Raw genomic sequence first — 11,743 nt, 5'->3', positions numbered from 1 at the left:
TCATGCAATGCCCAGATCTCCATCGCTGGCCGTTTAGAGGAGCGTGACCCGGTCCCCTTTGACCTCAGTCGGGCAGTGGCTCAGCTACAAGGCTACGGTGAACAAATCGCACAGAGAGCAGCGGCTGGAACCACCAGCAATTTCCAGCAAACAGGATTAGTGGAAAAAGCAAAATAAAACACAAACACAGAGTCTAACCAAATCCTGCTTTAGTTCATCACTGGAGCAAATCTCGGACTACGAGTCGTTTGATCTGGTCGTCTGAGAGAAGTTCAAGCAGACTCACACTGTGCAGCCTTCAGAAATTACTAGAAATAATAGCCAAGAAATTCATCTGCTGTGACAGTATGAGCATGTGTATGATCCCAATGAGTCAGAGAGATTATCCTTCTCTGAGGAGGCTCTAAGTGTGTTACTGTCAGAGAAAGTTTTAGATCTAAAAGTGGGAGAGGAAGAAGAAAGCTGGAAGGGAGAGGTGGAGATCAAACTGTCTGTCCTGCACTTATCTTCTTGTCAACTTAGAGACAGATAAACAGACAGCTGCCCAAAGATTAATTACACAGCAGAGCTCATTAATCTGAGTCCTGTCAGCCCCTACAGAAAACCGTCACCCGCTTCTCAGCTTCGACTCCGTTTCCCGACTATCACATAACAGTTTTACACACATGTACGTGGAGCCGTATTTTACTCTGATGGTCAGAAATCTAAATAAATAAATAAATAAATCCACTCCAACACAAAATAACCTGTACTCGTTACCGTTTTTTGCTGATCTGAACCAACAAATTTCCACTCAGAGACATGCAGTTACCACTAATATCTCATAGGGGGCAATAAAGCACTGATTTTGACTCTACTCACAAGAGAAGAAGAAAATAATCAAAAAGAAAGAATAAAGTTATTTTGCCTGAAGCCAACAAGGGCAGTTTTTGTTTGACGATGTATTAGGGCCATTATAGATATAAAAATAAAAAAAAAAGGAGGAGAAAATTTCTGGCAAAAAACTAGAAATGACTTGGACATTTCTGAGTTTGAAAAGTTGAAAAAATTTGTACAAAACCCCCCCCAAAATATTTAGATTAATCTCAGAAATGTCATTAATACTCTGAAATATTGGGTAATAGAATGAACTGGGCACAACTTAAATTTATTAATATAATGTGTATCAATATAATTCTTAATTTTAAATAAATAAATAAAACGCATGACTGTTTTACATTTGTCTTCTAACAGATAAACGTGGAATATGTACCTGGGAATATGCAATTCATAGATTCTTCTCTTACTATAATTTTTTTTATTAATGTTCTTTAATATTTTGCCCCACCTGCAGTGCAGGGTTTTTATTGTATTTTATTTTATGATTCAATGCTGTAACCAAAAAATACTTTGTAGCTATACACCACAACAATCACCTGTTGTTTATTCATAACCACAATATTGTCTGTTTCTTGCAAGACGGCAAACATGCTTCATTAAATAAAGAGGAAGCTGTTTCTTTTGCAAATCTGGAAAATCCCAGACTTAAGTTGCTTTTCTTCAAATCAAACGTTTCAACGCGAGTTCGTTCCTGCTTTACACATTCTGAATACGTTTTATCCTGATCCAGCAACCTGCTGCAGTCATGCTGTCAAAGCTGCACTAATCTAACGTGAAAGAGAGAGCAGATAAACTGCAGGTTTTTGCAAGAAGAAGTAAATTTATGCAACAGACATTAGTCAAATGGTCACGTTTAAGTCTTCTACATTTCAAGATCAGGAGCTGCACTTTGCAGTGTGGCCACATGAGGATACCACAGGTTCGGCCATTAAAAGCTGCCTTCCTCCGAGCTGTCTGGGCAGCTGCCGTCACGCGTTCAAGAGGATTAGCAGTTACTTTGCAGTTTCTCATCAAAAAGAAAATTTGGGCTGCGCCGTAAAGCCGCTACCAAATTGCAGTGCTTAAACTCTTGACACATCATCTTAAGCAACACTTTCGCTTGTTTAAAATTCACCGCCTAAATGCCCTTCCAAAAAGTCTACACAGAGACATTGAGGGATGGCATTAGTGCCAGGACAGTTTGAGCTCCCCTGGCAAAGTGCAGAGCACGTCGCTGAAAGCCAAAAGCCTCACTGCCAACTTTGGCTCTGAAGCCTCTGTGAAGGCATTTTAAAATTGTTTTTTTTTGGTACAATGTGACCATGAGTGGCAGGCGCATGTCAACACTGAGAGACGGAGCAGAAGAGGAGGAGGAGGAGGAAGAGACGAGTGGAGAGAAGCGGAGAAAGGAACAAGTGAGGTCTAAATCAACGCCATTCACTGCGGCTCACTGCCAAGCAAGACAGATGCTCCCTCTGTCTGTGTGAGGGGATGTCACACACACACACACACACACACACACACACACACACACACACACACACACACACACACACACACACACACACAAACACACGCATACACGCACACACATCAATCAGGAGTTATTTTCCTTCTTCTAGTCTATTTCTGCTACGACCAATTTAATCCCGGATCAATGCGAGTGGGGAAAGCGATACATAGGGAGACCAAATCGAATTAAACGTGAAATGAAATGCACGTTGATCACAACCCCCCGACCCCCAAAGTTTAGTCAAATAAAAAAGTTCAGTAGCTGAAAGAGTCGGTGTGTTTGACAGATCTGGAGCAAAGAAGTACCAAGAATTACATTCTTATGTAAAGCGCTGGTCACATTCCTCGGCTCCTCTGGTAAAGATGTAATAAATAAATAAATAAATAAATAATAAGCTCACAGTCTAGTGCAGTAGCATAATCCCACACTAAAAATAAACAAAAAACATTGTGCGGCTGAAAGACCCAGGGATTACCCATTTCCAGTTATCTGACAGAGACCGGCAGATGTTTTATTTACAACATCTTCGTTTGTTTCAAAGAGCCAATGACTAACAATGTTCCCCAGTAACCTGTTAAAGAATCAGGCCCACAGCATCACACATCCTCCACTATATTCCTTTCAATGCCAACGCCACTTGGAGTGTTTTGCTGTTCAAAATCTGGCCAAACTGCATGAGTCCGGTTATAGTCCCGGTAGAGCTGGTGTTGTGAACATGCTTGTTTTTGTGTTGGTAGGACAGAAAAAGAAACTAGAGGTTGGCATGCAGATAGCCTGTAATGGTCGTCATGGAGACTCGTTGACAACAAGCACTGAGCTTTGACCTACTTCACCATCATGCTCACTAGTGGTGGCAAGATAAGACCAGTCTGGTGGCATGTGTATAAAAGCAATGGCCTTTATGTCACTTTATTTACTTACCCCAGGGAAACTCAAAGTCATGTATGACTAATTAAAAGTTCCTAGAAAGTCTGATTATTCAAGTATGCAATCATCTTTTCTGAGAATAATTAGGCATGCAGGCAAAAATGCCACTGCTGGTTTTATTGAAAACTATTATTTTTTAACAGATTTTTTTCCCTTCCCACCAAATAAATACAGATAATTTAAGGACTGTGTTTTCCTGTAATTTTCTGTGTGAGATGAAGGTACAGCAACAAAAGACGCCTTTAGCAAATCTTGATTCATTTACTGGAATAACGTTTTGAAAAAAAAGATTACCTGTCTTCCATGAGTAATTTTACTATATTTTTGTCTGCTTGAGTAATATTATTTCTCAAATTGAGTCCAATCTCTGGCTACTCTATCCATTTTTACTTACTTCACTAAAAGTCTTTACACTGTTCTAACTTGCACAGATTTTTGTATCCAAAGGCCTTATGTTGTGGAAAAAATAGGCTTGAAGATGTGTTTCTTATTATTTTATAATGATGTTAATTAAATGTACTAACTTTTCATGTTATTCTTTAAAATACAATAATTTGCACATACGTTATTAAATGTGGTTAGTGCTGTGTTCAAGAAAAAAGTTGTGGTTTTTTTTTTAATCATCCTTGCATCAAGATGTATTAGGAGATTCTGGACTTCCTTCAGCTCATTCTATTCTCATTCAGGACAGAGTACCATCTTGGAGCTCTCTCCCAATGTTTGCAACACAGACTCCAATAAAATGCTTAGCAGATGTCGACATCAGCGACTTCATTCTTCCTTCCTTATTCTGTAGAGACAAAGGTTTGCATTTTAACCTCTGAAGCAAGGACTGGGTGACCCTCGGAAATCAGGAAGGCTATTTTTAGAAGCTCCCCTTTCTCTGGCCATACGTACATCTGCACTGCTTTTGCTCTGGGCTCAAGCCTGCACCGCATCGCGAAACACGAGAACAAGAAACCGTAAATCAAAAAATGCCAAGATGAAGAGCAACATTTGTGTTCAACCACAAAAAAACAAATAACCCTTCGAAGCAAATGCAAATAAAAACGTTCACCATTGCAGCTACCATTTGGCTTGAGGTGTGCACGTAACTGCTAGCAGTAAGCACCTGTTGCTATGTATAGCCTCCACGCCTACATGCAGTTTGGAATCAGAGGAAATCTGGCACGTCAAACAGCCCACCTGTAGCTGCCTGTGGACCCGGCGTTTTAACACTGCTGCCTCTTCGGTCTTCATCCTTCCTTTGACTTGTCCTCGTCTCGAGCCTTAAAGCTTCACCAGACCTCCACTGCTCCCCTCAACCACCGAGTCCCCCTGCATGCCACAACCCCAAAAAACTGCCACCCCTGGCCCACCTGCCCTAATAAGTCCCCAAGTCTGTCTGCAGCTGCATGAGCTTACTGTAAACCGGGCCCCAAGCCCACTGAAACTATCTGCTGAGGAACCTAATGATCAAGTTTCCCCTCTCCATAACCTGCCAGTAAACTGGTGGGGGAAGCTGGACGACTGACCCACTGACATTTAGAGCAGCACCAAGGATACTTATACATGTCGAGCTAACTGACTGTTAGTTGTGGAATATTTCAGACATTTGTTATCAGTCATAACAGTCACAATTATTTTCACATATTGCATTTTTCTTTTTCTAATTTGGTGCAGCCCTGTACGCTGCTCCTGCACTTCAAAATAGGATGTTGTTTTGAAAACGGTTGTGCAATAAGCAGAAAGACACTTGACAAAATTGGCAAACGGTAGACCTAACAGGTAAGAAGAACTCATTCAGACACGGACTAGGCCACAAATTATTTTTAAAAGCCTTGGTTGTGAGATCATCAACAAGAAAATGTCTTGTTCCTTTCATATTTTTACATTGTTAAAATAAAACAGACATCAATGTGTCACGTAAACAAGATCTTCTGCATATTTGCCTCAAAATTCTGCATTCAAGTGCATATTTCTGACGTGATGTAAGTCGAGATATTTTCAGTGGAGCTATAATGGGTCTTACTGCAGCAAGCTGTTCAGCTCCCTAAAATATCCCCACCATCTCCACCTACACTCTACCTGCACTACATGTAAACCTACAGCTCAGATATCTGGGGAGCAGCAGCAGATTGTTTAAAAAATATTAAAAGATTGCACATAGAGTGGGGAATATAAGGAAAGAGCAGGCGTCCGTAAGGAAATCAAGTCAGCACTTCCAGGAGACGGTCTCTATCTTGATGTGTCAAACTAAGAATAACTTTTTATTTTCTACTACAAGAAAAAAATCCATGAGAATCGGCAACAATCGGTCTCATTCCTTAACTGTCATCAGCGCTAAGCAGCACCAGCTGAGAATACCGCCTCATTCAAGCTGTGCCAACATGACCTTCAAAGAAAATTACCTGTTATGATCTCGCTCCAAGTCTGAAAGCACAGCTTTCACGTACTCACAATGACATTACTGCAAATCAAAAAAATGCTAGGTAATATACTGTACACACTGCATTTCTCTACAGGTCTACATCTACAGTTAATTATAGACTGGACGCACACCTATAATGACTATTTAAAATGCCGTTTTTATAATTTTATACTACGGTTCTTAACGACAAGCTGAACTGATCAGCCCAAACTGGCATCAGCAGGTTGAAACTTCAAAAAGAATAAGTTAAAAAGTAAGTAAGAGAATGCTGATTGGTGCATCTCAAATCTAAAAGATTTATTCAAACGGTACTAGTTAGTTGTATTAAACTGATTACCCATCTTTCAGTCTCTTAAGTCACTGTATATTTCTGACGTTTACCTGCTTTAACACACCTGATTCAGATGATTGCAATTCAACAAAAGCCTATTAATCAACCATCAATTCACACTAGCCCTCAAGATTTAGGCCAGTGTTTCCCCAACCCTAGCCCTCAAGACACGCTGCCCTGTGTGTCTTGAGGGCTAGGGTTGGGGAAACACTGGCCTAAACGAACCAAGAAATGTAATACAAGCTTAGTGTTGAGGAAACACGAGATACCAGGGTCCAGCAGACGGCATTAACAAGCCAATAGCCCTAAATATCCGTGCAGGCATGCACAAACACATCAATCTACCAGCACAGACAAACACTAACACAGATGTCAATGTGGTAAATGCCTCATCAGCTCCAAAGGAGCCTGCGATTTACAGGTGCCAAAGCCAAAGCGTAACACAAACCTGATATTGATATAAGACGCTGCTCTCCACCTGCAGTGCTAATGAATGCAACGAATTAACGCAGCTACCTACGCACACACCTACAGGCTTGCTACGGTGCTGTTCCTTTAAAGTGTTAATATCAGGCAGAGATCATCTTGAGGTCTTTAATTAATGATTTTTTATTTACCAAGAAGAAAAAAACCTGACCGGCTTGACCTTATGTGGAAAAAGCAATCCCCTCTGCTGTTATTTCAGAAATTAAATGTTTTTGACCACATTTATTTGTTCAGTTTCACTAGCCATAAGTAGGCATAATATTTCTGCCAGGCTGAAGAATCAAGCAGCACAATTAATAACATTTATAACAATGGAATGGACTACCAAGCAATTTCTAAGGCATTAGGATGCATTTGTGCCAAATTGAGAGCTGTAATGCACATTGGCACCCTTGTGAGCTCTCCCAGGAGTAGACGACTAACTCAAGTTCTCCCTTGCTAGTGAGACTGGCGTTTATAGTTTATCAAACAAACTTTGACATCGATCTAGCCAAACATTTTGCTCTTCACCAGAAAGTCCTGATGAAAAAGTGTGTGGACATCTGCTTCAGGCCTTTAGCTCAAGTACATTTAAGTTAAAACACTTTAAGTTATAACACACATTTAAATTATAACACTTTAAGTTATAAATCACACTATGCAGTAGGTTTTTTTTGGGGGTGGGGGGGTTGCACTAACTAAACATTTGCTGACATTTTTAGAGACACACAGAGACGTTGCTAAGGCATTCTGTCCAGGGCCGGCCCAAGCCTCCATGGGGCCCTAAGTGAAATTTGGTTTTGGGGCCCTCTAGTTTTGCTAGCAATGTGGACTGGCAGCAGTCAGCAGTCCGATCATTAGACCATTCACACACCTGCTATAAACTTATTGCATTTCTGGCATTGCTGTTTACATTATGTCAGGGATGTCCAAAGTCAGTCCTCGAGGGCCCCCATCCTGCATGTTTTAGTTCTCTCCCCAGTGGTTGTAACAACCTCCTCAGCAAGTCAATGTTCTCCTTAGGCCTCTAATGAGCCATCATTTGATGCAGGTGTGTCAAACCAGGGAGAGAACTAAAACATACATGATGAGGGCCGACTGTGGACACCCCTGCATTATGTCTTATGCATGTGTAATATAAGTTACATTTATTGGCCAGTCGATTTCTGGGTGCCGATTTCCTTCGTTTTGGGGGATTGTGATTGGCCGATACTTACACCCATCTTATCCCGATTTCATTGCAAAAATCAGCCTCTGTCCTCTTCTGCTCTGCAGTGACAGACCGGCCCACCAGGTCAGGTCTGCATGTTTGCATGTAACAATATTCACCCCTCTTTTGCCAACGCAGTGACTTTCTTGCTACATTTCAGATAAAAAAAAAATTTGTTATCAGAGAAAATCAAAATCGGCAGGTCAGGCTTTTTAAAGATCGGTAATTGGCCAGAAAACTGCAATCAGTGCAGCCCATTTTAAGATGGAATACACACACATACTATTTATGACATTTTATGATTACATTAATTTCTCTTAAGAGTAACTCCAATAGTTAAAAAAATTAATTTACACCAGGGGAGTTTTTAATCCCCTGAGAATGTGGACCGGTACCGGGTTGATTCTGAGTCTTAAAAAGATTTTAACAGAACTTACCATAACTTAGAAATTTATGTAAAAATATTGTTTGTTTTAGCCACAAAATTATCAGCAGCAAACAACATATCTCCAACCACTGCATAGAATAGCTCATTGATATATTAATGCAGCAGCCATGTAGCCTGATGGAAAACATTTTGCTAGACAATGTCAAACATTGAGAGGTTTTAATTATTCTTATCAAACGTTATCAAACACGCCGTTTTGAAGCAAAAAAACAACAAACAAAAAAACAACTCAGAACTATACAGAGCCAAGCAGGAGAATCGACTCATTTCAAGTTAAAACTCGGCTTCACACAAAGACGCTGGCTTAAATGTTTGGCTGTTGAAATGAACCCTTCAAGGTAGCTATAAAGCTAATTTTCTATTAGTAGCTACACAAATCTCTTTATAAACATTACGAAGACATATTAAAACAAACCTTTATCTTGGCTTTTTTTCTATTCTCCCTCTTTTCTCCCTCCCTGAAGGATATGTCCTTTTTGAGGCATTGTTTTGCTAACTTAACTTCTGACCGGAGCTGTGGACGTTTGGATACTCTACGTCGACGTTGCACGAGCTCGTTACCGTCGAAGCGTGCGGTACCTACCGCGGCCACCAGATGGCACCCAAGAGCAATTTAATTGTTTTCCCTTTGTCCATAAAATAAGAATTTCTACATACATTATCAAATATGTTATTGTGAAACAAATCACTTCATGGTGAAATTGTCTGTTTTTGTTATTATAATGGCATAGAAATCGTTGCTAAATAAAAAATCTGCTCCACTGAGGGGGGCCCCTTGGTGGCCCTAAGCGGCTGCTTAGTTTGCTGAGTTCTGGATTAGCATGTGTGCTAACGGCTGGCGGAGACTGGGTGAAAGAGTAGATGCGAGAGAGTGAGGCCTTTAAGCTATACAAATTATCGGCTGAGGTGAGCAGTCCGGCGACAAAAACTACAAACCTGCGAATAAACAACGAGCGAGGGAGCCTGAGGCCACACTGACCGTGTTTACATGCTCATTAGATATCGTCTAACGGTAGCATCTACACGCCGACAGGTTAATATGCGCATTCAATATGCCAGCCTTTTACGGCCCCTTGTCTGAATGAAGACATCTCCGGAGGTGTGCCAGACTTGAGGCGGCGTTATTCACGCCCTCCTGGGGTGAGCATAAACACTTTCACACACAGCCGACGTAGAAAGAGCTGGAGGCAGTGGGGGGAGAGAGTCTGCCACGAAGAACAAGCTAACATTAAGTGTCACAGCATCCAGGCGAAGATATCGAGCCACGGGTGGGACACTATAAATAACAGAGCCCACTTTGGAAGCCATGGTCTCACACACACACACACACACACGCACGCACACCAGTACTGATTTCCTGAAAACCGTCCGTACATCTAATAAAACAAATCTCGAAAATATAGATCAAGAATTAATCTTGTAGAGTGAAACTTGTACACTGACCCACGAATCTGTGGGTTTCCATATCCTCCTGACTACCAGTAGTTCATTTTTGTCCTCTGTAGAGGACATTTCTAAACTTGAATATCTCCCACCCCCTGCATTCTACTGAATTAATTCCTTTTGGTATCTAGAGAGGACATTTAGGGCTTTTCAATGATACATGTGAAGGGGTGGGACTTTGGTACATACCTTTTTCTCATTCATAAATATGGCTTTTTGGTTTAAAATTTTGTTGGAATATTCTAAATAAGTCTTTTAGCAGCATACTAAAAACATTCTATGAATTGTTTTGACTGTATTTTATTGTAGTATTTAAAAGTTGAAAAATTGTCCTCTGTAGTGGACGCATCATATTTCAAAAATAAAACCTTTTTTTTTTCAAAAGAAATATTTTCAGTATTCTAATTACCTTACAAAGACTGCGGGATTTTAAAAAAATGTTGATTGGTCAATACTTTTTTTTCCTGGTAGCAGGTGGTTATAGATGCGAGTGACCCAGATTTAATATTTTAAGGGTTAAAACCTGTCAGACCAAGAGAACAAAATCCAACCATGACATTAAACTGAATATTATGTATTTCTGATGCTTCCTGAGAGATTGCATTTATGTTCCCCTTGTTTACAATTCTGAAATGAAAAATGTAAAAAAAAATGTTGGGAACGGGAAAGTCAATAAGGGAAAGCCAAGGTTATAAAAGGAATAACCTTGGCAAATCTCACACCTTGTAAGTTATTTTGTTATTTTCCTCTGACCATTTTCTCCGCCCAACAAATGCATCTTTTCACATTTACTTTTCCTTGTTTCTTCAAGATTTTTGGGAGGATCAGAATATTTCTCCAGATTTTTTTTTATCCTCAGGGCACAATGTGAGCATACATTTCGCCACTTTTAAAGTAAGTCCACTGAGGGTTTTCCACTGAGGGTTTTGTTGATCCCATTGTAGAAATAAATCAGTCATTTTGGTTGGCACTTCTTTAATGATGACATGATATAATATTTTGTTTCCAGCATTTGCAGTTTCTTTTTTCAGCCTTTAGCAAGTTAAGTGAAATTGAATCACGTAGCCATCAGGCTGTAACAGCCATCAACTCATTTGAGTTTCAAAGTATGAAACTCAAACATGACATGATAGTTTTTATTTAAAGCAAAAATATTAACTGTATTTCCAACTGTTGTTAATTTGTGACATATTTATTACAACTGCTCTAATAATATTGACCTTATTTTGTGGTATGATAGCAAAAATAGAAAATAACTCACTGCTAAATTTAGTTTTTTTTTTTAGTAGTTTTTATAATTGTATTTCACACCTTTTTGTTCTTCTTACTTTAACAGAGCAACAAGTATAAAAAGCTGATAGCAAACCTGAAGTCAGCTGGTTAAGAGATAAGTCGCTCCCGGCTTGTTAACAGTTTTTAAGCAGCGTTAGTTTAACCATCCAACCAACTGACTAAAGATGACAATGAACGCATTAAAGGATAGATATTAATTACATAGATTTTACGGGATTACACATAATTACTTCCTGAAAACCAACATGATGTAATAATGACTAAATGTAAAAAAAAAAAAAAAAGAAGCATAAATCGCCCTGAAGAACAAAAGCATGAATGATTTATGTAAAATATTCATTACATCAATGTGCGGGAATTTTATTGGGGAGAATAAGATCGTTTTACCTGGAAGAGAAAAACAAAGTAAGGTAAGTGATAACCTTGAAAACACTTAGTCCAAAAAATAAAATAAACTAACAAAAAACAGTAAAAAAAAAAACCCCAAAAAACACAAATGAAATTCAAGAGGCAAGACTGGGGAATAAATGGCAAGTGCAAGGAATATAAAACCACAAATACAGGACAAGGACAGCTGTTTGCTATCTTTTTTATGGTTTGGAAAGAGAAAGCTGGTTAAAACTTCCAGCACTTTCTCTGGAATCTGATTAAAATGAATTTACGTCACAGAAATGATGTTACTTTATCTTGAGTGGCTTTACACTGCAAAGGTCCAACTCCCAAATTTACAGTGACGGTGTGAAAAAAAAACAAAAAAACATGATTTTTTTTACTGGAGAAAAGAAAAGACAAGTAAGCTCATCTTGAGACACATTTGAAGTTTAGTGGCTCCAAAGACTTGCAAG

At 39.5% G+C, this 11,743-nt stretch overlaps 1 protein-coding gene across 4 annotated transcripts in view; it reads right to left on the bottom strand.

The window, feature by feature from the left end:
- pak5 (p21 protein (Cdc42/Rac)-activated kinase 5) overlaps positions 1–11,743 on the bottom strand; it is a 70,488-nt gene that overhangs the window by 23,699 nt on the left and 35,046 nt on the right. Inside the window, exon 1 of one of the 4 annotated variants that reach the window (XM_008398333.2) lies at positions 4,484–4,618. The exons of the other annotated variants lie outside the window; for them this stretch is intronic. Coding sequence (XP_008396555.1) covers positions 4,484–4,537 — 54 coding nt within the window. The 5' untranslated portion in view covers positions 4,538–4,618. Of the gene's footprint in view, positions 1–4,483; positions 4,619–11,743 lie in introns of those variants that run through there. 4 annotated transcript variants of the gene reach the window in all.

Source organism: Poecilia reticulata, linkage group LG21 (assembly GCF_000633615.1).
Source record: "Poecilia reticulata strain Guanapo linkage group LG21, Guppy_female_1.0+MT, whole genome shotgun sequence".
Lineage (NCBI taxonomy): Eukaryota > Metazoa > Chordata > Actinopteri > Cyprinodontiformes > Poeciliidae > Poecilia > Poecilia reticulata.
The sequence above is the reverse complement of the archived record's forward strand: the minus strand, read 5'-3'. Positions and strand labels throughout refer to the sequence as shown.